At 37.6% G+C, this 27,238-nt stretch overlaps 2 protein-coding genes across 4 annotated transcripts in view; one reads left to right on the forward strand and one right to left on the reverse strand.

Annotated features, from left to right (window-relative positions):
* Window positions 1-27,238, reverse strand: part of LOC118900792 (up-regulator of cell proliferation) — a 98,951-nt gene that overhangs the window by 47,220 nt on the left and 24,493 nt on the right. Inside the window, exon 3 of one of the 3 annotated variants that reach the window (XR_005021225.1) lies at window positions 3,741-6,350. The exons of the other annotated variants lie outside the window; for them this stretch is intronic. The gene's annotated coding sequence lies outside the window, so the exon portion shown is untranslated. Of the gene's footprint in view, window positions 1-3,740; window positions 6,351-27,238 lie in introns of those variants that run through there. 3 annotated transcript variants of the gene reach the window in all.
* LOC118900796 (ADP-ribosylation factor 4-like) lies at window positions 18,555-19,108 on the forward strand. The gene has a single exon (XM_036863582.1). The coding sequence runs from the start codon at window positions 18,555-18,557 to the stop codon at window positions 19,098-19,100; it is 546 nt and encodes a 181-aa protein (XP_036719477.1). The 3' UTR covers window positions 19,101-19,108.

The raw sequence follows: 27,238 nt of genomic DNA on the forward strand, positions 1-27,238 counted from the left end.
TAGCCTTTGTGCATTCTTATGGCATCACCCAGTGTGTGCACTGACAATGTCTGCCCAGCTAGGCTTGGTGCCCCAGTGCATGTGCTGACAATGGTCTCTGTGGTTCCGCCCAGATCACACCCCAGGTGCCCCAGTCTGTCTCTGCATAGCTAGACTGATCTTTGCCCTGATCTTGTGCCAGAATGTGGTGTGGAGTGAGCAGGGGTGGGGTATTCATCCTTTTGTACTGGGAAGTGTGGCAAGGTAGCAGCAGCCAGTACAAGGCTCTCTCCACCCTGATTCTTATCAAGCCAACATGCAGGCACTGCTCACAAGTAGAGTCTAGGCTTCCTCAGCCCCTCTATCTGTCTCAGCAGATTTCCCAGCAGACAAGTGGGCTTGTCTCCTCCTTGCAGGACCCCAGAACTGGGATGCCCATATTTTTAGTCAACCTGCTTCCCAGGGTGAGAATTCACCTGTGTGGACTTCTGTTCCTTACAGATCCCTGCCAGGGGTGCAGGTTCTGACCCAATGCCTTTTTTCCCCCTCCTGCACAGTTACATGGACATCTTTCTTCCAGCTTTGGCTGTATAGGAGTTCTTTCACCAGTTTCCAGTTAGTTTTCCATGATTATTGTTCCACATGTAGATGTACTTTTGATGTGTTTGTTGGGGGAGGTGAGCTCCATGTCCTCCTACTCTGCCATCTTGGTCCCCCCTGGCCCAATATATTTTTGACTTAAGTACTAAGGCCATTTAATGTGGAAAGGATGGTCTTTTCAAAAATGGTGCTGAGAAAACTGAATATCCACATACTGAAGAATAAAGTTGGACCCATACCCCACATCATATACAAAATTACTCAAATGAATCTAAGACCTAAACATACAAGTTAAAACAATAAAACTCTTGGAAGAAACATAGGGGAAAAGCTTCAGGGCATTGGATTTAGCTATAATATTTTGGATATGGCACTGCAAGCACAGGCAACAAAAGAAAAAATAGATAAATTGAGCTTCATCAAAATTAAAAATTCTTGTGCATCAAAGGACACTATCAAAAGAGAGTGAAAAGGCAACCTATAGACTGGGAGAAGATATTTGCAAATCACATATCTGATAAGGGATTAATATCCAAAATTCATAAGGAAACCCTACAACTCAACGACAAAGAAAACAACCCAATAAAAAATGGGCAAAGGGCTTGGCTAGACATTTCTCCAAGGCAGATATACTTAGAGCCAACGAGCATATGAAAATATGCTCAACACAATTAGTCATTAAAGAAATGCACATTAAAACCACAATGAGATACCACTCCCCATGTACTAAAATGGCTACAGTCAAAACAACAGAAAACGCCAAGTGCTGATGAGAATGTAGAGAAATTGGGACCCTCAGACACTGTTGGTGGGAATGTAAAGTGGTTCAGGCACTGTGGAAGACAGTTTGGCAGTTATTCAAATAGCTAAACATAGAAATTCCATATGATCCAGCAGTTCAACTTCTGGGTATATGCTCAAAAGAATTCAAAAGAGGGACTCAAACAGATACATGCACACCAATATTCACAGCAGCAATTAATCACAATCGCTAAAAGGTGGAAATAACCCAAATGTCCATCAACAACTGAGTGGATAAACAAAATATGGTATAAATATAAAATGGAATATTATTCAGTCATAAGAAGGAATGGAATTCTGAATCATGCTACAACATGGATGAAGCTTGAAAACATGCTAGGTGAAGTAAGGCAGACACAAAAGGATAAATATTGTATGATTCCACTTAGATGAGATAACAAGAACAGGCAAATTAATGGAGAAAGAAAGTAGATTAAAGGTTACCAGGGGCCAGAGGTATGGGGAATGGGGAGTTATTGCTTAATTGTTACAGAGTCCCTAGAGATGATAAAAACATTTTTTTTGGAAATAGATATAGTGATGTTGTGGTTGCACAACATTATGAATGTAGTTAATGCCACTGAATTGTACACTTAAAAATGATTAAAATGGTACATTTTGGGGCTTCCCTGGTGGCGCAGTGGTTGAGAATCTGCCTGCCAATGCAGGGGACACGGGTTCGAGCCCTGGTCTGGGAAGATCCCACATGCCGCAGAGCAACTAGGCCCGTGAGCCACAACTACTGAGCCTGCGCGTCTGGAGCCTGTGCCCTGCAACAAGAGGGGCCGCGACAGTGAAAGGCCCTTGCACCGCGATGAAGAGTGGCCCCAGCTTGCCACAACTAGAGAAAGCCCTCGCATAGAAATGAAGACCCAACACAGCCAAAAAAATAAATAAATAAATAAAAAGTCAGGAGCTCTTTAAAAAAAAAAAATGGTACATTTTATGCATATATATGTTACCACATCAAAAAAATTATAAAAGAATCAATTACATATCTCAGAGTCTTTTAAATATATTGTTGAAATTAAAGGTCTGAAAGAGTGGATTTTAATCATCAGAAAATGCAGGCTAATAAAAAGAAATGAAATTGAGTTATTTGTAGTGAGGTGGATGGACCTAGAGTCTGTCATACGGAGTGAAGTAAGTCAGAAAGAGAAGAACAAACACCATATGCTAACACATATATATATGGAATCTAAAAAAAAAAAAAAATGGTCATGAAGAACCTAGGGGCAAGACGAGAATAAAGACGCAGACCTACTAGAGAATGGACTTGAGGACACGGGGAGGGGGAAGGGTAAGCTGGGAAGAAGTGAGAGAGTGGCATGGACATATATACACTACCAAATGTAAAATAGATAGCTAGTGGGAAGCAGCCGCATAGCACAGGGAGATCAGCTCAGTGCTTTGTGACCACCTAGAGGGGTGGGATAGGGAGGGTGGGAAGGAGGGAGACGCAAGGGGGAAAAGATATGGGGACATATGTATATGTATAACTGATTCACTTTGTTATAAAGCAGAAAGTAACACACCATTGTAAAGCAATTATACTCCAATAAAGATGTTTAAAAAAAAAAAAAGAAAGAAAAAAGAAAATGCAGGCTATATATTTGCTTTGACCCTAATGCTATAAAGAATTTTAAAACTCTGGACAATTTTAAAAATATTAAACCTCTCCAATAAGTTTGTAAGAAAGTTAGGAATTCTCTGGTTAGAAACAAAGAAGTGAACCTAGAGAGCAACTTCAGCCTCCTTCTCTTTGGGGATCTTTGCCTTACCAAGTGAACGTGAGTTTGGGATTTCATAGGCTCAGGTGTTTGAGAAAGAGAAAACAAATCTCAGGACCCACCCAAGGCAAGGACTGTAAAAGAACAGCCTCCATCCCTAAAGCTGGGACGCCAAAGGGCCATACACACAGTATTGGGAGTGAAATAGAAGTAAACTGGCCTCCACCTCAGAGGAGAGTTGACTTGTCTCCAATTTGGCTTAGGAGGATAACCTCTGAGAATATCAAAGTGATAAGTGGTCCTCACATGAGTTTACAGCCTGAATTCATACTGTCTGGGTAATCTGAAAATTGAGAAGTAAATTTAGAGTAATCCTGGACTGGGAGTCCTTCCAGGAGCCTGGAAGACACAAACACAAATCCTCTCTGGAAGAAAACATATTTATTCCAGGCCTCAAAGAATTCCTGAAATAAAATTCCAAGAAAAATGAGCATCTGATAGTCAAAAATAACACAAACAGAAACAGGGCCCCATGAATGCAAAAAAAAAAAAAAAAAAGCTGGAACAGACCTTCAAGAATTTTAAATAAATGGAATTATTAGACACAGATTTTACAGTAACTATGTTTAATACTTTGAAAGAAATAAAAGATAATCTTGAATATATATACAAAAAATGACGAATGAGATTTGGAAGAGAATCAAAACAAAGAAAATATAATTAAAATCACAAGTGTAATGGATGGGTTTAACTGCAAATTAGACACACTGAAAAGAAATTGGTGAACTGGAATATAGAACTGAAAAGGTTATCTAGAATGGAGCAAAAGGTCAAAGAGATGGAAAATATGAAGAAGGGTTAAGAAACACAGAAGATGGAGAAAGTTTAACATATATGTAATTGTGGACCCAGCTGGGAAGGAAGAGAATGGAGAAGAAGCAATACCTGAAAAGATAATGACTAAGAATTGATGAAAGACAACAACTCACAGATGCAAAGAGCTAAACAAATCTCAAGCAGAACTAACAAAAAGAAATCCATACCTGGTTAGATAAGAATGAAATGCATAACACCAAGAGAATGTACTCTAGGGAAGAGGAAAATTGGCAGATGGAAGATCTGGGCTGCAAAAGTTAGTGAAGAGCACAGAAAATAGTAACTGTGTGGGTAAAGTTAAACAAACGTTGGCCTTAAAAACAAAAACAACAATAATAATGTATTTGGGGTTAAATAAAACAATTCTAAGGCAAGATTAGTAGGCAAAGTAATGGTCCCCCAAAGATGACCACTTCCTAATCCCTATAACCTGTGAATATGTTATGTTACATGGCAAAGGGAAATTAAGGTTGCAGATGGAACTAAGGTTGGTAATCAGATGATTTTAATATGGGAAGAGTAAATGGATCACTGGGGGAAGAGCAGTGTCCACCACAGGGTCCTTAAAGGTAGAAAAATGAGGCAGAAGAAAAGGTCAGAATGATAGGATACAAGGACTTGACCTGTTGTTGCTGGATTTGAAGAATAAGGAAGGGGCCCTGAGCCAAGATATACAGGCCACCTCTAGAAGCTGAAAAAGGAAAGGAAACAGATTCTCCCCTAGGGCCTCTAGCAAGGAATACAGCCTTGCCAATACCTTGATTTTAGCTCAATGAGGTCTGAATTGAACTTCTGGCCTACAGAATTGGAAGATAATAAATTGTGTTGTTTCAAGCCACTAAGCTTGTAGTGATTTGTTACAGCAGCAGTAAAAAACTAATGCAGAGAGTTAAAATACATGTCAACAATAGCATAATAGTAAGTGGAAGAAAAGTATTCTAAGACCCTTTAAGTTATTGAGGGTGTAAGTGGTATGCAACCAGCTCAACGCCACTTACAAGCCATTTCTGGACATTTCTTTCTGACTCCACATTCAATGATGCTAGCTTGAAATCAGCCATGATGGGAGCACTTACATCACAGAAATAGGCAAATGCTACAAACCAGACTTTTATTTATTATTTTAAAATTTATTTATTTATTACTTCTTGTTAAAGAGAAAGAGCATATTTTAATTCTTGGAGTAAAGAAGTATTATAGCCCTAACCCTAACTTCCAGACTAATCTGGGCATGGGGGAGAGGGAAGTAACAAGGGGAAGATGAGAAAAAATACCAAATATATCCAAAATAGGGCAAGAAAAGGGAAAAATACATATAAAACAGGTGGGAGAATAAAAAGTACAAAGATGATAGTTTGTAAATTGAAACATTAGTGATTACAATCATAAAAGGCAAAGGTTGTCAGATTGGATTTTTTTAAAGTGTACTACCTGCTTTAAAGAGACACTTTTGAAGCACAAGGATGCTGAGAAGTTGAAAGTAAAAGGTTAGAAAAAGATATTTAGGGAAATTCTAACCAAAAGAAAGTTGCTAAAGTTACACTAATACCAGACAAAATAGACTTCAAGGCAAAAAATCACTACAAGTGATAAAGAGGGAAACTTCATAAAGTATTATTTCGCCAGGTAGATACACAATTTTAAATTTGCATGTGCCTAGTAATATAGCATTAACTATATAAAGTAAACACTGATACAATTATGAAGAGTAATAGACTAATCTACCATCATGGTGGAAGATTTTAACACATTCAGTACTTGAGAAACACAAAAAATCAGTTAAGCACATAAAACATTTTCACAAAACTTGGCTTAAGGAACATTTTCAACGTACAGAAAATTTGCAATGATTGCATAATTTGCTATGTTCTTCACCCAGCATCCCCTAATGTCAACATCTGTATAACCATAATACAATTGTCAAAATTAAGAAATTAACATTGTTGCAATACCACACTAACTAAACTACAGACCTTACTCAGACTTTACCAATTTTCCCACTAATGTTCTTTTTTTCTTCCAAAATTCAATCCAGGATTCCACTTTGCATTTAGTTGTCATGTTTCCTTACTTTCTTCTAATCTGTGACAGTTCCTCAGTCTTTCCTTGCCTTTCATGACCTTGACATTTTTGAAGAGTACAGGTCAGGTATTTCGAAGAATGTCCTTCAATTTGGGTTTGCCTGATGTTATCTTGTAAGTAGACCGAGGTTACAAATTCTGGAGAATACCACAGAAATGTTGCTCAAATTTTTCCAGCTGTGACAATGGGAGCTCTTTCAGGTTGGCTCCTGTGTCCTTCTATGTGCTCCCATTTTTTTTCTCTCATCACCATTGGTGTGTCACTGCTTCTAGGTCCTCTCAGCTGGCAGAACAAGGAAATGTGTGAATATTAAGTCATATATACACACATCTGTATTTAAAAATCTATCTGTACAGATATATATTTTTTCAGCTGAAAACAAGAAGTGTTGGCAAGGATGTGGAGAAATTGGAACTTCTGTGCATTTATAGTGGAAGTATAAAATGGTGCAGTCATTGTGGAAAAAGTATGGCTGTCCTCAAAATATTAAACATATACTTAACATTTGATCTAGCCATTTTCCTTCTGGGTATATAACTAAAAAAACTGAAAAGATGAACTCAAGCAATTGCCTGTAATCAGTCTTCATAGAAGCATTGTTCACAATAGCCAAAAGGTGGAAACAACCCAAATGTCCATCAATGGATGAATGGATAAACAAAATGTGGTATATACAGTCTTTAAAAAAGAATGAAATTCTGATACATGCTACAGTGTAGATATACCTTGAAGACATTATGCTAAGTGAAATAAGCCAAACAAAAAAATACAAATATTGTATGCATCCACTTATATGAGGAAGCTTGAAGAGTTTAAAAACATAAAGAAATGAAGTAGAACAGAGATTATCAGGGGCTGGGGGAGGGAGAATGGGGTGGGTATTGTTTAATAAGTGCAGAGTTTCAGTTTGGGATTATGAAAAAGTTCTGGAAATTAATACTGGTGATGCTTGCACAACAATGTGAATGTACTATTTCCACTGTACTGTATACTTATAAATTATTAAAATAAGAACTTTTATGTTATGTATTTTTACCACATTAAAAATGCATATTAAAAAAAGTTCAAACTAATACCTTAGAATCTAATCCAGGGACTTCTCTGGTGGTCCAGTGGTTAAGAATCTGCTTTCCAATGCAGAGGACGCAGGTTTGATCCCTGGTCGGGGTACTAAGATCCCACATGCCGTGGGACAACTAAGCCCTCACGCCGCAGCTACTGAGCCCGCATGCTCTGGAGCCCATGGGCCTCAACTAGAGAAGCCGGCACACCACAGCTAGAGAGCCTGCGCACTCTGGAGCCCACACACCGCAACTAGAGAAGCCCATGCATCATAACAAAGAGGGTGTGCGCAGCAATGAAGCAAAGAGCCAGCGCAGCTAAAAATTAAAAAAAAAAAAAAGAATCTAATCCACTACAACAGCATAGAATTTTTCCTTTGTGTATCTGTAACTTCTTTCTCTGACAGTAAGAAACATGACTCTCGTTATCATAATATATATATATTTACCTATTTGTCATATATGTAAAGTAGTTTCAGAATTGCTAACCCATTTCCTGTGGGTTACAGGATGTGAGAAATAAATTTAACAACCCAAGTCAGTGTTTATGTATTATACAGTTCTTTTTATTAGTAGCCTTACAATATTCAGTCAGAACACTGTTGTTCAAAGTTCTATCGGTTAGCTCTTTTCTACCCTTTTCAAGTGTGGAATGTCATACATTTATAATACAGTTAGATTCATTTGTCATACTCTGCTTTCCATCTTGGGTTTCCCCAACAGCACTGTTTCCCCAACAGACAAAGAACAATAAGTGTTGGTGAGGGTATGGAGAAATCAGAACCCTCATACACCGCTTGTGGGAATGTAAAATAGTGCAGCCACTTGGGAAACAGTTTGACAGTTCCTCAAAAAATTAAACACAGAGTTGCCATAGGACCTAGCAATTCTACTTTTAGAGAAATAAATTTCTACTCAAAAGAAATAAAATCATAAATCCCCACCAAAACTTATAGACTAATGTCCGTAGTACCATTATTCATAATAGCCAAAAAGTGGGAAAAAAACAAATTTCCATCACTGATAAACTATATATATATATATATATAAAAATATAAATTTGGCCATAAAAAGGAATGGAGTACTCATACATGCTACAAAATGGATGAACCTTAAAAACATTATGATAGGGCTTCCCTGGTGGCACAGTGGTTGAGAGTCTGCCTGCCAATGCAGGGGACACGGGTTCGAGCCCTGGTCTGGGAAGATCCCACGTGCCGCGGAGCGGCTGGGCCCGTGAGCCACAATTACTGAGCCTGCGCGTCTGGAACCTGTGCTCCGCAACAAGAGAGGCCGCAACAGTGAGAGGCCCGCGCACCGCGATGAAGAGTGGCCCCCGCTTGCCACAACTAGAGAAAGCCCTCGCACAGAAACGAAGACCCAACACAGCCATAAATAAATAAATAAAAACAAAAAACATTATGATAAGTAAAAGAAACTAGAGACAAAAGGCCACATATTTTATGATCCATTTATATGAAATATCCAGAATAGGCAAATCCATAGAGACAGGAAATAGATCAGTTGCAAAGGGCTGGTGGGGGGGTTGACAGTGACTTCTAGTGGGTCTGTGGTTTCTTTTGGGGCTGATGAAAATGTTCTGGAATTACTAGAGGTTATGTTTGCATAATCTTGTAAGTATACTAAAAACAATGGAATCGTATACTTTTAAGTGTTGAATTTTACAGTATGTGAATTTTATATCAATTTTTTAAATTAACCATATATATGTCTATAAAGTCATTCTCAAAATGTTTCGGATTAAAACAATATGGACCACATCTCTGACCACAATGTAATTAAATTAGAAATTAATAAGACAACTTAATAATATTTCTATGTTTAGAAATTAAGAAACTCACTTCTTTTAATTGAGGGGTTTTTTTTTTTTGAAGTTAGTTTCTAGTGTACACAAAAGTGATTCAGATATATATTCTTTTTCATAGTCTTTTCCATTATAATTCACCACAAGATATTGAATATAGTTCCCTGTGCTATACAGTAGGACCTTGTTGTTTATCTATTTTATATATAGTAGTTTGTATCTCCTAATCCCAAACTCCTAATTCCCTCCCCCCACCACCCCACTTTTCCTGTTGGTAACCACGTTTGTTTTCTATGTCTGTAAGTCTGTTTCTGTTTTGTAAATAAGTTTATTTGTATCATATTTTAAATTCCACATATAAGTGATATCACATGATATTTGTTTTTCTCTCTCTTACTTCACTTACTATGATAATCTCTAAGTCCATCCATGTTGCTGCAAATGGCATTATTTCATTCTTTCTTGTGGCTGAGTAATATTCCATTGTGTATATGTACCACATCTTCTTTATCCATTCATCTGTCAATGGAAATTTAGGTTGCTTCCATGTCTTGGCTTTTATAAATAGTGCTGCTATGAACACTGGGGTGCATGTATTTAAGAAACTCACTTTTAAATAAAGTTTGCATCAAAAAGAAATTATTACGGAAAATATAATGTATTGAATTAAATAAAAGAATGTAAAAATCTATTGATACCCTGTTTTAAGAAATAGAGTTCAAAAGAATTACCATAATAATCTGAAAATAAATGGATAGGAAAATATAAGCCAGACAAATGCTAACAACAACAACAAAAAAATAGGTATGTTATTTAAGGTGAGAAGCATTAAGAGGGACAAAGAGGAATATATAGTATTGATAAAAGTTACAACTTGTAAGCACCTAACTACATTGGAAGAAATTTTTAAAAATTATAAACTGCTGTCTTAAATTTTATCTCAATGCATATAAAAAACAATGGATTATTTTAAGGTAAGTTAATAAAATTGTCTCACAAAAAGTGAAAACCTGAATAGACCAACAAGTATGGAATAATTTGAAAATATTTTAACCCTAAAAATGATACCAGTTCAGCATTTTATGGAAGAGCTTTTACTACATCATTTTATTGTGAGACCATTCTCTTACATTATGATCAGAGAATGAGAACAGAGGAGAAAAAATGATGGAAATCTTCCAAACTATTCTTTGATGATAGTGTAACCTTTAATTTCAAAATCAGACAAAAATAGTACAAACAGTGAAAACCGGATACCAGACTTGTGAGCTTAAATGCAAAAATCCTAAGTGAAATCTAGCAATCTATTCTAAAAGAATAACACATCATGACCAAGCAGGTTTTTCCTAAGCATTCAGGGATGATTAAATATTATCTCAATGTAATAATCTACCTTAACTTTAGCTACATCCCACAAACTTTGAAATATTGTGTTTTTATTACTGGTCAGTTAAAAATAATTTTGAGTTTTGATTTTTCCTTGTGCATTATTTAGAACTGTGTTAACTTCCAAATATTTGGGCTTTTCAAGTTTAACTTTATAATGGTAAAAAAACACAGTCTGTGAGAACTCAGACTTTTGAATTTTATTGTTTGATGGCCCAGACCAGAGTCTGTCTTAGTCTGTTCAGACTGCTATAACAAAATACCATCAGCTGGGTACCTTATAAACAGATATTTATTTCTCACAGCACTAGAGGCTGCAAAGTCCAAGATCAAGTCTTCAGCAAGGCCCCATTCTGGTGAAGGCCCTCTTCCTGGTTCACAGCCAGTGCCTTCTCACTGTGTCCTCACATGATGGAAGGGGCTAGGAAGCTCTCTGGGGTATCTCCTTATAAGAGCACTAATCTCATTCATGAGGGTTCCACCATTATGACTTAAGCACCTTCAAAAGGCTCCAAGTCCCATCACCATTATATTGGGCTTCAACATATGAATATGTGAGGGATACAAACATTCAGACCACAGAGTGGTCTATCTCAGTGAATGTTTCCTGTGCACTTGAAAAGATGTGTATTCTGCAGTTATTGGGTGAAGTGTTCTATAAATGTCAATTAAGTCAAAGTCATTGGCATTCAAGTCTTGTATTGTACCTGACTTTTTGCCTAGCTGTTCTATCATTTACTGAAAGAGGGGAGTTAAAATCTTCAACTCTTGTTGTGGATATGCCCATTTTTCCTTTCATTTCTGTCAGTTTTTGCTTTATATATTTTGAAGTTCAATTATTAGGAGCATAGACATTTATCATTGTTATAGCTTCCTGACAAATTAATCCTTTTTCCACTATTAAATGCTCTGCTTTAATTCTGGAAATACTGACGTGTGGATATTCCAGCCTTCATATGTTTAGAGTTTGCATGATATATCTTTCCCATCCATTTGCTTTCAACTCCCTGTACGTTTTTATAAAACTATAGCTTTATTGAAGTATAACTGACATACAATAAATAAACTGCACATAAAGTATGTAATTTCATGTTTTGATATATGCATAAACACACAAAATCACCACAATCAAGATAATGAACATATCACCTCCAAAGTTTCCTCATGTCCCTAGTAATCCTTCCCTCTTCCCTCTCCCCCATCTTCTTCAAGCATTAACCTGCTATCACTATAGTTTATTTTGCATTTCCTAGAATTCTGTATAAATTGAATCATTTTCATATAAATGAAAGCAGATTTCTTGAGCCAAAAAGACAAGAAGCCAACAGTTACTGAGGTCCATAGGAAGGCTAGGTGCTACCTCCAGAATGTCCTCCACGCAACGGGCTCGATGCAGCCTAGGCCCCAGGTCTCAGCTGTCCAGTGAGAATCTGGGAGGAGTTTATATAGAGTTTGGGGATTCACTCCCTCAGCATGGCCCTACCCCAGGATTTCTCCATGATTTCTGGACTTCTGTCCATTGACACTTCAGCTTTCAGCTTCCCTACAGGCAAAGAGCCAGGGTAATGTAAACCCTGCCCTGGGCTGTTCAAGGGTAGACTTCCCTCCAACTTCTACTTGCTTTTGTTTGTCTCCAGGGCCTTCAAATAATTTTTTTGAATTTTCCCCATATTTTGTAATTATTATCTGTGGGAGGGTTTTGGTTCAATCAAGCTACTATGTCAATTACCACAAGTCACTCCCATCTGAACATTTGATTCACGGGCATACCTCAGAGATATAGCAGGCTTGGTTCCAGACCACAGCAATAAAGTGAATATTGCAATAAAGTGAGTCACACAAATTTTTTAGCTTCCCAGTGCATATAAAAGTTATGTTTACTATACTATAGTCTATCAAGTGTGCAGTAGCATTATGTTTTTTTTAAAAAACAATGTCCATACCTATATTAAAACATGCTTCAGGGACTTCCCTGGTGGAGCAGTGGTTAAGAATCCACCTGCCAATGCACGGGACACGGGTTCTATCCCCGGTCCAGGAAGATCCCACATGCCGTGGAGCAACTAAGCCCGTGTGCCACAACTATTGAAGCCCACTCTGTAGAGCCCCCAAGCCACAACTACTGAAGCCCATGTGCCACAACTACTGAAGCCCATGCGCCTAGAGCCCATGCTCTGCAACAAGAGAAGCCACCGCAATAAGAAGCCCGTGCACTGCAACGAAGAGCAGCCCCTGCTCACTGCAACTAGAGAAAGCCCGTGTGCAGCAACGAAGACCCAATGCAGCCAAAAATAAATAAATTAATTAATTAATTTTAAAAATACAGCAAAGATGTCAATTCTAAAAGCAAAACGTACTTTATTACTAAAAAATGCTAACCATCATCTGAGCCTTCAACAAGTCATAATCTTTTTGCTGGTGGAGGGTCTTGCCTTGGTGTGGGTGGCTGCTGACTGATCAGGGTGGTGGATGCTGAAGGCTGGGGTGGCCGTGGCCATTTCTTAAAATAAGACAACAGTGAAGTCTGCCGCATCGATTGACTCTTCCTTTCATGAACAATTTCTCTGTAGCGTGCAATGCTGTTTGAGAGCACTTTATCCACAGTAGAACTTTTTTCAAAATTGGAATCATTCCTCTCAAACCCTGCTGCTGCTTTATCAACTAAGTTTATGCAACATTCTAAATCTTTTGTTGTCATTACAACAATCTTCAGAGTCTTCACCACAAATAGACCCTACCTCAAAGAAGCATTTTCTTTGCTCATTCATAAGAAGCAACTCCTCATCTGTTAAAGTTTTATCATGAGATTGCAACAATTCAGTCACATCTTCAGGCTCCAGTTCTAATTCTAGTTCTCTTGCTGTTTATAACACATCTGCAGTTACTTCCTCCACTAAAGTCTTTAACCCTTCAAACTCATCATGAAGGTTAGAATCAAGTTCTTCCAAACCCCTGTTAATGTTGATATTTTGAGCTCTTCCCATGAATCACAAATGTTCTTAATGGCATCTAGAATGGTGAATCCTTTCCAGAAGGTTTGCAATTTACTTTACCCATATCTATCAGAGGAATTTCTATGGCAGCTATAGCCTTATGAAATGTACTTCTTAATAAGACTCGAAAGTCAAAATGACTCCTTGATCCATGGGCTGCAGGATGGATATTGTGTTAGCAGGCATGAAAACAATATGAATCTCATTATACATCTCCACTAGAGCTCTTGGGTGACCAGGTACATTGTCAATGAGAAGCAGTATTTTGAAAGAAATCATTTTTTCTGAGCTGTAGTTCTCAACAGTGGGCTTAAGATATTCAGTATACCATGTTGTCAATAGACGTGCTGTCGTGCAGGCTTTGTTGTTTTGTTTATAGAGCACAGGCAAAGTTGATTTAGCAAAATTCTTAAAGGCCCTAGGATTTTCAGAATGGTAAATAAGCATTGGGTTCAACCTAAAGTCACCAGCTGCATTAGCCCCCAACAAGAACATCAGCCTGTCCTTTGAAGCCTTGAAGCCAGGAATTGACTTCTCCTCTCTAGCTTAAAAGTCCTAGATGGCAACTTCTTCCAATATAAGGCAGTTTCATCTACACTGATTCACTCGTTATTTAGTGGAGCCACCTTCATTAATATCTTAGCTAGATTTTCTGGATAAGATGCTGCAGCTTCTGCGTCAGCACTTGCTGCCTTACCTTGCTCTTTGAAGTTATGAACATGGCTTATTCTCTTAAACCTCATGAACCAACCTCTGCTAGTTTCAACTTTTTCTTCTGCAGCTTCCTCACCTCTCTCAGCCTTCATAGAATTTAAGAGAGTTAGGACCTTGCTCTGGTTTAGCTGGCTTAAGGAAATGTAGTGGCTGATTTGATCTTCTATCCAGACCACTAAAACCATCTCCATATCAGCAATCAGGCTGTTTCATTCGTGTGTTCACTGGAGTAGCACTTTTAATTTCCTTCAAGAAAGTATCTCTTGGAGGAGGAGGAGGAGACAAGATAGCAGAGTAGAAGGACATGAGCTCACTTCTTCTTATGGAAACATCAAAATCACAGCTGACTGCTGAACAACAGTCGACAAAACAAACAAAAAACAAACAAACAAAAACACTGCAGCCTACGAGAAAAGATACCCTACATCCAAAAACAAAGAAGTCACAGGGACTTCCCTGGTGGGTCAGCAGTTGAGGACATGAGGAGGGGGAAGCGTAAGCTGGGACGAAGTGAGAGAGTGGCATGGACATATATACACTACCAAACGTAAAATAGATAGCTAGTGGGAAGCAGCTGCATAGCACAGGGAGATCAGCTCGGTGCTTTGTGACCACCTAGAGGGGTGGGATGGGGAGGGTGGGAGGGAGGGAGACCCAAGAGGGAGGAGATATGGGGATATATGTATACGTATAGCTGATTCACTTCGTTACAAAGCAGAAACTAACACACCATTGTAAAGCGATTATACTCCAATAAAGATGTTAAAAAAAAAAAAGACTCTGTGCTCCCAGTGCAGGGGGCTCAGGTTTGATCCCTGGTTAGGGAACTAGATCCTGCATGCCACAAGTAAAAGATCCTGCATGCCACAACTAAAAGATCCCACATGCTGCAACTAAAGATCCCTCACGCAGAAACAAAGATCCCGTGTGCCCCAACTAAGACTCAGTACAGCCAAATAAACAAATAAATAAATAAATTTTTTAAAAAAGAAGAAGCCACTAAACAGTAGGAGGAGCAAGACTGCAATAAAATCAAACCCCATACACACTAGGTGGGCGACCCACAAACAGGAAAATAATTATACCACAGAAGTTCTCCTGTAGGGGTGAAAGTTCTGAGCCCCACTTCAGGCTCTCCAGCCTGGGGGTCTGGCAATGGGAGGAGGAGCCCCCAGAGAGTCTGGCTTTGAAGGTGAGTGGGGTTTGACTGCAGGAATTCCACAGGACTGGGGGGAACAGAAACTCCACTCTTGGAGTGTGCACACAGGGTCTCATGTGTGCCAGGACCCAGGGAAAACAGCAGTGACATCATAAGAGACTGGGCCAGACCTACTTGCTAGTGTTGGAGGGTCTCCTGCAGAGGTAGGGGGGCCGGCTGTGGCTCACTGTGGGGACAAGGCCACTAGCAGCAGTAGTTCTGGGGAGTACTCATTGGTGTGGGCCCTCTAGGAGGGTGCCATTTTCTCACCAAGACCTGGTCCCACCCAACAGCCTGAAGCCTCCAGGGCTGGGATGCCTCAAGCCAAACTACCAACAGGGTGAGAACACAGCCCCATGCATCAGCAAACAGGCTGCCTAAAGTCTTCCTGAGTACACAGCTGCCTGATAATGAACACACACCCAGACACGACCCTGCCCACCAGAGGGACCAGACCCAGCTCCATCCACCAGTGGGGAGCTACCAGTCCCTCCCACCAGGAAGCCTGCATAAGCCTCTTAGACAGCCTCATCCACCAGGGGGCAGACAGCAGAAGCTTGAAGAACTAAAACACTGCAGCCTGCGGAACAAATCCACAATCACAAAAATGAGACAAAATGAGATGACAGAGGAATATGTCCCAGATAAAGGAACAAGATAAAACCCCAAAAGAACAACTAAGTGAAGTGGAGATAGGCAACTTACCTGAAAAAAATTCAGAGTAATGATAGTAAAGATGATCCAAGATCTCAGAAAAAGAATGAAGGCACAGATAGAGAAGACATAACAAATGTTTAACAAAGACCTAGAAGAACTAAAGAAAAAACAAAACAGAGATGAACAATACAATAACTGAAATGAATAATACACTAGAAGGAATCAATAGCAGAATAACAGAGGCAGAAGAACAGATAAGTGACATGGAAGGCAGCATGGTGGAAATCACTGCCGCAGAACAGAATAAAGAGAAAAGAATGAAAAGAAATGAGAACAGTCTAAGAGACCTCTGGGAAAACATGAAATGCACCAACATTTGCATTATAGCGGTCCCAGAAGGAGAAGAGAGAGAGAAACGGCCTGAGAAAATATTTGAACAGATAATAGCTGAAAACTTCCCTAACATGGGAAAGGAAACAGTCACCCAAGTCCAGGAAGTGCAGAGAGTCCCAGCCAGGATAAACCCAAGGAGGAACACACTGAGACAGATAGTAATCAAACTGACAAAAATTAAAGGCAAAGAAAAAATATTAAAAGCAACAAGGGAAAAGCACCAAACAATATACAAGGGAACTCCCATAAGGTTGTCAGGTGATTTCTCAGCAGAAACTCTGCAGGCCAGAAGGGAGTGGCACAATATACTTAAAGTGATGAAAGGGAAGAACCTACAACCAAGAATACTCTGCCCGGCAGGGCTGTCATTCAGATTCAACATAGAAATCAAAAGCTTTACAGACAAGCAAAAGCTAAGAGAATTCAGCACCACCATCCAGCTTTGCAACAAGTGCTAAAGGAACTTCTCTAGGTGGAAAGGAAAAGGCCACAACTAGAAACAAGAAAATTATGAATGAAAAGCTCACTGGTAAAGGCAAACATACAGTAAAGGTAGGAAATCATCTGCACACAAATATGACATCAAAATCAGCAATTGTGAGAAGAGAGCACAAATGCAGGATATTGGAAATGCATTTGAAATGAAAAGACTAGCAACTTAAAACAATCTATATTGTTGTTTATATACAGACGTCTATATCAAAACCTCATGGGAACAGCAAACTGAAAATCTACAATAGATACGCACACAAAAAAGAAAAAGCAATCCAAACACAACACTGAAGTTAGTCATCGAATCACAAGAGAAGAGAATGAAAGAGGAAGGGAAGAAAAAACACAAAAACAAATCCAAAACAATTAACAAAATGGCAATAAGAACATACATATTGATAATTACCTTAAACGTAAATGGATTAAATGCTCTAACCAAAAGACATAGACTGGCTGAATGGATACAAAAACAAGACCCGTACATATGCTGTTTATAAGAGACCCACTTTAGATCAAGGGACACATACAGACTGAAAGTGAGGGGGTGGAAAATGTATTCCATGCCAATGGAAATCAAAAGAAAGCTGGAGTAGCAATACTCATATCAGACAAAATAGGCTTTAAAATAAAGAATGTTACAAGAGACGAAAAGGACACTACATAATGATCAAGAAATCAATCCAAGAAGATATAACAATTGGAAATATATATGCACCCAACATAGGAGCACCTCAATTTATAAGGCAAATACTAACAACCATAAAAGGAGAAATCAACAGTAACAATATATATAATAGTGGAGGACTCTAACACCCTACTTTCATCAATGGACAGATGATCCAGACAGAAAATCAATTTGGAAACACAGGCCTTAAATGACACATTACACCAGATGGACTAAATTGATATTTATAGAGCATTCCATCCAAAAGCAGCAGAATACACATTCTTCTCAAGTGCACATGGAATATTCTCCAGGATTGATCACATGCTGGGCCACAAAGTGAGCTTCGGTAAATTTAAGAAAATTGAAATCATATCAATCATCTTTTTCTGACCACAACGCTATAATATTAGAAATCAAGTACAAGAAAAAACTGTAAAGAAACTGAGTCTTAGCCTAGGAAGCTTTACTTGTTCATGTCCGATACTAAGCCTATTAAATATTTTTTTAAGGATAAAAGGAATCTTTAATAAAATCATTATAAGGCTCAAACAGAAATTTAGAGTTCAGAGAGAAAACTACCATGTATGGCAACAAAGCTGAAAGAATTTTTAGCAACAGAAACATAACTGGAGTGCCAGAAAAAGAGTTCAAAAGCTTTTTTGTTTCATGAAATGATCAGATATGGGCAAATAGATTTATGTGCCAAGAGGTTCATCAAGGTATTTTGTATAATTGCAAAATCACTGGAAACGACCTAACTTTTTAAAACTAGGGGAGGGGGAGGGGGAGGGTTGGCGGTGACACGGTTCTTTCCACGTTGGAGGGGCCGGGCCGCTGCCGGAGTCACCGTGGCTGCCATGTGACATGGCACAGCGGAAGATTTAACACCAGAGCCAGAGCTGCCCCGCCAGTCGTCGAGCAGGTCATCACCCCGCTAATTCCTGTCCCGGAGGGCAGCTCCAGCCTACACACCGGTTAGCGGGCTGTGCTTGCCACCCTCAGCTCCTCGTTCCTCCCTGAGTTTGCCGGGAGCGTGAAAGAAGGCCTGGGGGCGCCCTAAACCCCTTCTGCTCCTGCCCATCGCACGTGCCACTACCGCCATGGGCCTCACCTTCTTCTTCTCCCTCTTCTCCCATCTCTTTGGCAGGAAGCAGATGTGTACTTTGATGGCTGGATTGGATGCTGCTGGCAAGATGACCACTCTGTATAAACTGAAGTTAGGAGAGATAGTCACCACCGTTCCTACCGCTGGTTTTAATGTGGAAACAGCAGGATATAAGAACATTTGTTTCACAGTATGGGATGTTGATGGTCAAGATAAAATTAGGCCTCTCTGGAGGCATTACTTCCAAAATACCCAGGGTCTTATTCTTGTGGTAGATAGCACTGATCGTGAAAGGATTCAGGAAGGAGCAGAAGAGCTGCAGAAAATGCTTCAGGAGGATGAGTTGCGAGATGCAGCGTTGCTGCTTTTTGCAAACAAACAGGATTTGCCAAATGCTGCGGCCATTAGGGAAATGACGGGTAAATTAGGTCTTCAGTCTCTTCGTAACAGAACATGGTATGTTCAAGCCACTTGTGCTACACAAGGAACCGGTCTGCATGAGGGACTTGACTGGCTGTCAAATGAGCTTTCAAAACGTTAAATGAAACTAGATAGTTAACCAAGGACACATTTGATAGAACTGGTCTAGGCTTGTTACAACAAAATTAGTTTGCATCTTGGTTATTAAACAGTATCTGGGACTGGTTTGGGCAGAATATTACAGCGTTTAAACTTATTTTGTTGCCAGTTATTGTTTACCAAGTATAATGTTGCCATTTAGCAATATGCTTGGTTTTAAAGAGATTCTCCTGAACTTGGGAAATAAAAAGTGTCCTCTTTTAATTTTACTTCCCTTAAACCTAAACACTTAGACATAGCTAATGTGACACCTTTAAATCAATCCATTTTGAATGTTTTTCTGAGCCCACAGCAAATAATGTTTTGAAGTTATCCCCTTGCTACTTTATTGATACCTTTATCATTCCTGGGACAGTCTGCTGATTTAAAAAATGTAGCATTCCATTTGTATTTATTTTTCTCCCTTGCCAAAAAGATTTTTTAATACTGCTTGTACCAGCCAGGGAAATGCTCCAAAACACTATTCAGATCTTTTGCACTGAGGAACTTATATTCCCCCCCCATTATTGACTCCTGGCTTCTATCAGCCAAGCTTACCTTGGTGTGGTTTGGATTTGATAGCTAATTAATTCTGTGCTAGCTGCAAAGAGTTCATATTGAGATGATTGTCAATACTCAGCAGATTGTCTTCCTTTATATTGTATCTTTTTTATGTTGCATGTTGCTTTGGGTATCAGTCAGACTCTTTGCTCAGTATATGATAGTCCTGCTGCTGTTTTACTGTATATTGGTGAACATGTCTTCATTAAGAGTTTCTGGAAAACTCATCAAACTCAATGAATAAGTTTTCTCCATACCCCGTTTGGAATTATTCCTAATAAACTGATAAAACCTGAAAAATAATTAATTAATTAATTAATTAAAAAAATAAAACTAGGGGATTTGTTAAGTAAAATAAAAATCATTATATGGCCATTAAAAACTATACTTTGAAACCTACTTAGTTATGTGGGAGAATGTTAATAACATCGTTAAAAAGTGGTTTCTAAAGAGCAAATATGGTATACTTTTTAATAACAGATTTATTGGGATATAATTCATCTATCATGCAATTCACATATTTAAAGTGTACAAGTCAATGGTTCTCAGTACATTTAGAATTGAATAACCATGACATCAACCAATTATAGAACATTTTCATCACCTCTAAAAGAAATCTTACATCTACTAGTAGTCATTTTGTATGATACAGTTTTTATTAAAAGTATATAGTTGTGGTATATCCACAAAATGGAATATTATTTGGCAATTTAAAAAAAGTATGACACATGCTACAACATGGATGAAGCTTGAAAACATGCTAAATGAATTAATCCAGTCACAAAAGACCATATATTGTATAATTCCATTTATATGAAATGGCCAGAATAGGTAAATAGAGAGAGATAGAAAGTAGATTAGTGGTTGTCCAGGACTGAGGGTGGTGGTTATGAGTAAATGGGGGGTCATTGGGGTTGCTAATTGGGGTTTCTTTTTTGAAGTCATGAAAATGTTCTAAACTAGGATGTGGTGATTTTCATAATCTTGTGAATATACTAAAAAGCCACTGAATTGTACACATTAATGGATTAATTGCATGGTGTGAGAAATGTCTCTCAATAAGCTGCTTTAAGAAGTACATAGGTTTATATAGAAAAAATCTGGAAACATATTAAAAAGGTTAACATTATTTTCATGCAAAAGAATTAGATGATTTGTTTTACTTATTTTCTAATTTTTCTATAGTAATCACATATTAGTTGCATATTAAACAATTATTTTTAAAAAGAAGAAAAAAGAAAGTATTCTTTGCATTCACAACTTGGCTAACTGTTTGGTGCAAGAGGCCTCGCTTTCAGCCTATCTTGGATTTTGACATGCCTTCCTCACTAAGAGTAATCATTTCTAGCTTTTGACTTAAAGTGAGAGACATTCAACTCTTTCTTTCACTTGAACGCTTAGAGGCCATTGTAGGTTATTAATTGGCCAATTTCAATATTGTTTTGCCTCAGGGAATAGAGAGGCCTGAGGAGAGGGACAGAGATGACGGTATAGCTGATAAGTCGAGCAGTCAGAACACACACAACATTCATTGATTAAGTTCACCGTCTTATATGGGAGTGGTTTGTGGCACCGCAAAACAATTAAAATAGTAATATCAAAGATCACTGATCACAGGTTACCATAACAAATATAATTCATCTTTTTAATAACTGCATAATAAATAATCCATAGTAAAGAGGTACAAACATTCTATTGATTGGCATTCAAGTAGCTTTCAGTTGTTAATTAATTGTGTATATATTTATGCCCCTAGAAACATGCCTGTGGAAAATATGTGTTTGTGTGTTTGTGTATGCTTTATTTCCACAAGATATATCCCCCAAAATGAAATTTCAAAGAACATGTGTATTTTTCATCTTAATATCTATTTCCAGGCTTTTCTTCCCAAAGAATGGAGCAATCCACACTCCCATCAAGAGCATCTGAGGCCCTGCTCTGAAGTATTATGGTTATTGGCTAAATGAAAAAGAATATCCCTTTGTTGTTTTCAATTTCATTTTCCGTGATCACCAGTGAGGCTGGGAATCTTTTCAAACTGTCTTTAGTCATTGGATTTCCTCTGATGTAAATTGTTATTCATATCCTTCACCTGCTTTTTCCATTGGGCCTTTTCCTTACCAATTTTTATAAACTCTGCATATTTTTAAGGAGGAGGAATAAAAACACTGGTGAACAAGGATCTTATAATTTTGAAAAATAGTATTTCTTCCAAAAGGGCAAGGCCTTAAGCAATAGAGAGATTTCTACTTCCTTCTGGACCTCTGCTCCTGATAATTCATTTTTTGTAATTCCAGTGCTTAAAGTCTGTTTTGATTATCTTTTGGTTTTGCTACTTCTCACCATGGTACCAGTTATCATGCTTAAAAAACTAACTAACTTGAGGCCTTAGATGATCACACTGTCCTCCACAGGGGATCTGCATTTGCTTCTGTTAAGCATCTGGAAGTATTATCAGTTTAGAATTATCTCCACCAAATTCAAGGTTTGAGGTCCCCCCCAGACCACCCAGTAGTACAAACCTAGGCTGAAATTTAGAAGAGTTACTTCATGTTGCCACTTAATCTAGGGCCATAGCACTTTGGGATACAAATGTATTTAGACTCTAGTACAGGTCTTGGATTTGATTTTTGAGCCCATTACTTACAAGGCTGTCAAAACTGTCAAGATGAAAGGTTAAGTTTGCTGTGATCATGGGCTCAATTGTCTTTTTTTTTTTTTTTTTACTGTGATGAAATACACATAAAATTTACCGTATTAACTATTTTTAAGTGTACGATTCAATGGTGTTAAGTATATTCATATTGTTGTGCTACCATCACCATGACCCATCTCCAGAACTCTTTTCATCTTGCAAGACTGAAATTCTGTACTAATTAAACAATAACTCCCCATTCCACCCTCCCCCTAGCTACTGGCAACCACCATTCTACTTTCTGTCTCTATGATTTTGTCTATTCTAAGTACTTCTTATAAGTAGAATCATACATTATTTGTCTTTTTGTGATTGGCTTATTTCACTTAGCATAACGTCCTCAAGTTTCATCCATTTTGTAGTATATGTCAGAATTTTCTTCCTTTTTAAGGTTAAATACTATTCCATTGAATGCATATACCACATTTTGCTTATCCGTTCATCCACCACTGGACACTTAGCTGGTTTCGACCTCTTGAGTATTGTGAGTAACGTTGCTATAAACATGCGTGTACAAATATTTCTTCCAGACCCTCTTTCAATTATTTTGAGTAAATACTCAGAAGTGGAATTGCTGGATTAAATGGTAAGTCTATGTTTAATTCTTTGAGGAACCACCATTCCCTTTTCCCCAGTGGTTGTACCATTTTACATTCTCACCACCAGTGCATGATTCCAATTTTTCCTCATCCTCACTGACACTTGTTATTTACTGTTTTTTTGATAGCAGTCATTCTAACGGGTGTGAGAGGGTATCTCACTATAGTTTCAATTTGCATTTGCTGAATAACTAGTGATGTTGAACATCTTTTCATGTGCTTATCAGCCATTTGTGTATCTTCCTTAGAGAAATGCCTATTCAAGTCCTTTGCCCACTTTTTAATCAGGTTGTTTGTTCCCTTGTTTAGTTTCAGGAGTTCTTTATATATTCATATTAATCTCTGATTAATATTTGATTTTCAAATATTTTCTCCCATTTTGGAGTTTCCTTTTTACTTTGTTGATGTCTTTTGATGCACAAAGTTTTTAAATTTTCATGAAATCCAATTTGTCTATTTTAATTTTTTTGTTGTTGTGTCTGTGATTTTTTGGTGTCATACCCAATAAATCAATGCCAGATCCAATGTCATGAAGCTTTTGCCCTATATTCTAAGAGTTGTATAGTTTTAGGTCGTATATTTAGGTCATGGATCCATTTTGAATTGCTGTAGATTGAATTGTGTTCCCCCCAAATTCATATTTAAGCCCTAACCCCCAATGTGAGCGTATTTGGAGATGGATCTTTAAGAGGTAATTAAGGTTAAATGAGGTCATAAGGGTGGGCTCCTAATCCTACAGGATTAATGACCTTATAAGAAGAGGAAAAGAAATCAGAGTGCCCCCTCCACCCTCTCTCCATATGTACTGAGGAAAGGCCAGATGAGCACACAGAAAAAGGCAGTCATCTGCAATGCAGGAGGAAGGCCTTCACCAGACACCAACTCTATTGACACCTTAATCTTGGACTTCCCAAGCTCCAGAAGTGTGAGAAAATTAAATTTACATTGTTTAGCTACCCGGTCTGTAGTATTTTGATACAGCAGCCCAAGCTCATACATGAGCTTATTTTTGTATATGGTGTGAGGATCTAACATCATTTTCACATGTGGATATCCAGTTTTGTCAGCACCATTTCATGAAAAGCCTGTCCTTTCCCCATTGAATAGTCTTTGTCCCCTTGTTGAAAATCATTTGACTATTTATGTGAGGGTTACTTCCGAGCTCTCTATTCTATTCGGGTAGTCTATATATGTAGGTCTTTTGCCAGTATTACACTGTTTTGACTACTATGGCTTAATACTAAGTTGTGAAATCAGGATGGCAAGTCCTCTAGCTTTGTTCTTTTTCAAGATACTTTTGGATATTCAGTGTCCCGTGAGATTCTATATGTATTTTAGAATGGGTTTTTCCATTTGTGCAAAAACTGTCACTGGGATTTTGATAACAACTTCATTGAAATGGTAGATTTCTTTGGTAATATTGACAATCTTAACAATATTAAGATTTCCAATGTGAACATGGAATGTCTTTCCATTTGTTTATGCATTCTTTAATTTCTTTTAGCAATGTTTTGCAGTTTTCATTGTACATGCCTTTCACTTCCTTGCTTCCTAAGTATTACTAAGTATTTTATTCTTTTTGATGCTAATGTAAATGGAATTGTTTTCTTAATTTCCTTTTGGTTCACTGTTAGTGTATAGAAATGCAACTGACTTTTTGTGTTGATTTTGTATCCTGTGACTCTACTGAAATTGTTTATAAGTTCTAACAATTTGTGTATGTGTGTGGAATCTTTAGAGTTTTCTACCTATAAGATCATATCATTTGTGTACAGAGATCATTTTACTTCTTCCTTTCCAATTTGGATGCCTTTCATTTCCTTTTCTTGCCTAACTTCTCTGGTTAGAATTCCCAAGACTATGTTAAATAGAAATGGTGAAAGTGGACCTTTTTATCTTGTTCCTGATCTTAGAGGAAAAGCTTTCAGACTTTCACCTTTGAGTGAAAGATGTTCACTGTGGGGTTTTCATATACAGCTTTTATTATGTTGAGGTATTCCTTCTATTCATAGTTTGTTGTGTGTTTTTTTATCATAAAAAGCTGTTAAATTGTGTAAAATGCTTTTATGCAACAGTTGAGATAATCATGTGGTTTTTTTCCCTTTCTACTGTTAATGTAATGTATTACAATGATTGGTTTTCCTATGTTGAACCATCCTTAAATTCTGGGGATAAATCCGACTTGGTCATGGTATATAATCCTTTTCCTTTTGAGAAAACTTGGCACAAAGCAAATATTATTTTACCTTTTCAAGTTACAAAAATATGAGCATGTAAAGAATACAATCTAGTCCATATGAGTGGTTCTAGTCATTTAAAATTTATAAATAATTTGGTATATACAATTCACATACAAGCCTTAAAACATACAACAGCTAATGAATAGTATACACTATTTAATTCAGTTGTTGATAGTTAAATGAAGTTTTGAGACTGTTCTTAAACATAGGAAAGGGCAGTGTTTGGGCAATCTGATGATTACTAAGCGTAATTTTAAAAAGTCAATCCAAAATAAGAATAAGCGCATTTTGAGTAGGATACAGTGAGTGTTTGATCAGTAATATAGGAAGGTGTGGTCTAAATTTCAGTTCCACCGCCTTCTCTTATTTAATTTTCTTTCATTATTATATCAGAAATATAGTGTGTAGATTGGGGCAAAAGTAAATGAATTACTAGTTTTAAATTAAGTGATAAGAAACATTAGTTTTGAGTTGCAATGTAGAAACAAAACAGGCACATCTAGCTTTAAAACATTAAAAAAATAAAGAATAGAAAAGATGTTTAAAATTTAATCAAAAACTAAAGTTAGGTTTATTTATCTTTAGATGTTGAGACAAAATTAATGAACTTGTCCTTTTGAAGTTTATAGGTTTATAATGATCTGCTATTCTTTATTTTTCTCAAAAAGACAAAGAGTCACCTAACAAACATATGTTTTAAAACAGCTCTATTTGCTCAATGTCATATGGAAGAACAACAAAATTAAATAATTTTAACATTAAATGACTAAAATAGAGGGAAATGACTTATTTGAAGGATGCATAATACACAAGAGACTTCTGACCTAAAGTTCACATGGAAGGCTTAGAAGTTATGGTGTCACAAAGACATAGTAATGGCTTTGCTTCCAAATTTTATAGGATTAGGCTTATTGCTGACATTTTACCTCCATAATTTCTTGAATAAATTTAGACATATATTGGTGGTAAGTATGAGGTGAAGTGGAAAAACCTTTAAAAATCATTCTTAGAACAAAGTGGCACTCATGATTATTTGGCAAGTGATTTAAAATAGGCTACATTTTTTAAAATCTTTTTTTTAACATCTTTACTGGAATATAATTGCTTTACAATGGTATGTTAGTTTCTGCTGTATAACAAAGTGAATCAGCTATATGTATACATATATACACTGTAAAATAGGCTACATTTTTATAAGGTAGAAAAATAGGTACTAAAAACTTACCATTTGGCCACCTGTCCTTACTTTTGGCTCCAACCCTGGATCTCTACATTTTTCATTCCTCATTCTCCCATTAATTTAATAGTCTTATCACCATTAATTAGCTAAAGTTATAGACCTGGAGTTGTTAAGAAAAATATTTTTAAGAAGCTTTGCTTTTAAGTCACCAAATGTATCAAATATTCAGGTATCAACCGAGAATATTTTGCACCTCTTTAGTGGATCTATTCACTCCATAAGAAAACTGGCTAACATAAAAGACATTGCTTAACATGAAAAAGACCATTGAACATCACTACATGTGATTCCAATGTCAAAGTAGTTATGCAAACCTAAATCAATAAGTATTGTTTTCATTGAACTGATTTGGAAAAGCCATATATTAAAACAGCATTACTGGGGCTTCCCTGGTGGCGCAGTGGTTGAGAGTCTGCCTGCCAATGCAGGGGACACGGGTTCGAGCCCTGGTCTGGGCAGATCCCACATGCCGCGGAGCAACTAGGCCCGTGAGCCACAATTACTGAGCCTGCGCGTCTGGAGCCTGTGCTCTGCAACAAGAAAGGCCGCGATAATGCGAGGCTCGCGCACCGCAATGAAGAGTGGCCCCCATTTGCCGCAACTGGAGAAAGCCCTCACACGGAAGCGAAGACCCAACACAGCCACAAATAAATAAATAAAAATTTTTTAAAAAAACAAAAAAAACCAGCATTACTGTTGTTTACTGGAAATAGGCAAGTGTTTTACTACAAAATTAACCTACTAACAACAACGTTTTAAAAACTCACTTCCTCTCAGAGACTTAAG

This window comes from Balaenoptera musculus, chromosome 9 (assembly GCF_009873245.2).
Source record: "Balaenoptera musculus isolate JJ_BM4_2016_0621 chromosome 9, mBalMus1.pri.v3, whole genome shotgun sequence".
Lineage (NCBI taxonomy): Eukaryota > Metazoa > Chordata > Mammalia > Artiodactyla > Balaenopteridae > Balaenoptera > Balaenoptera musculus.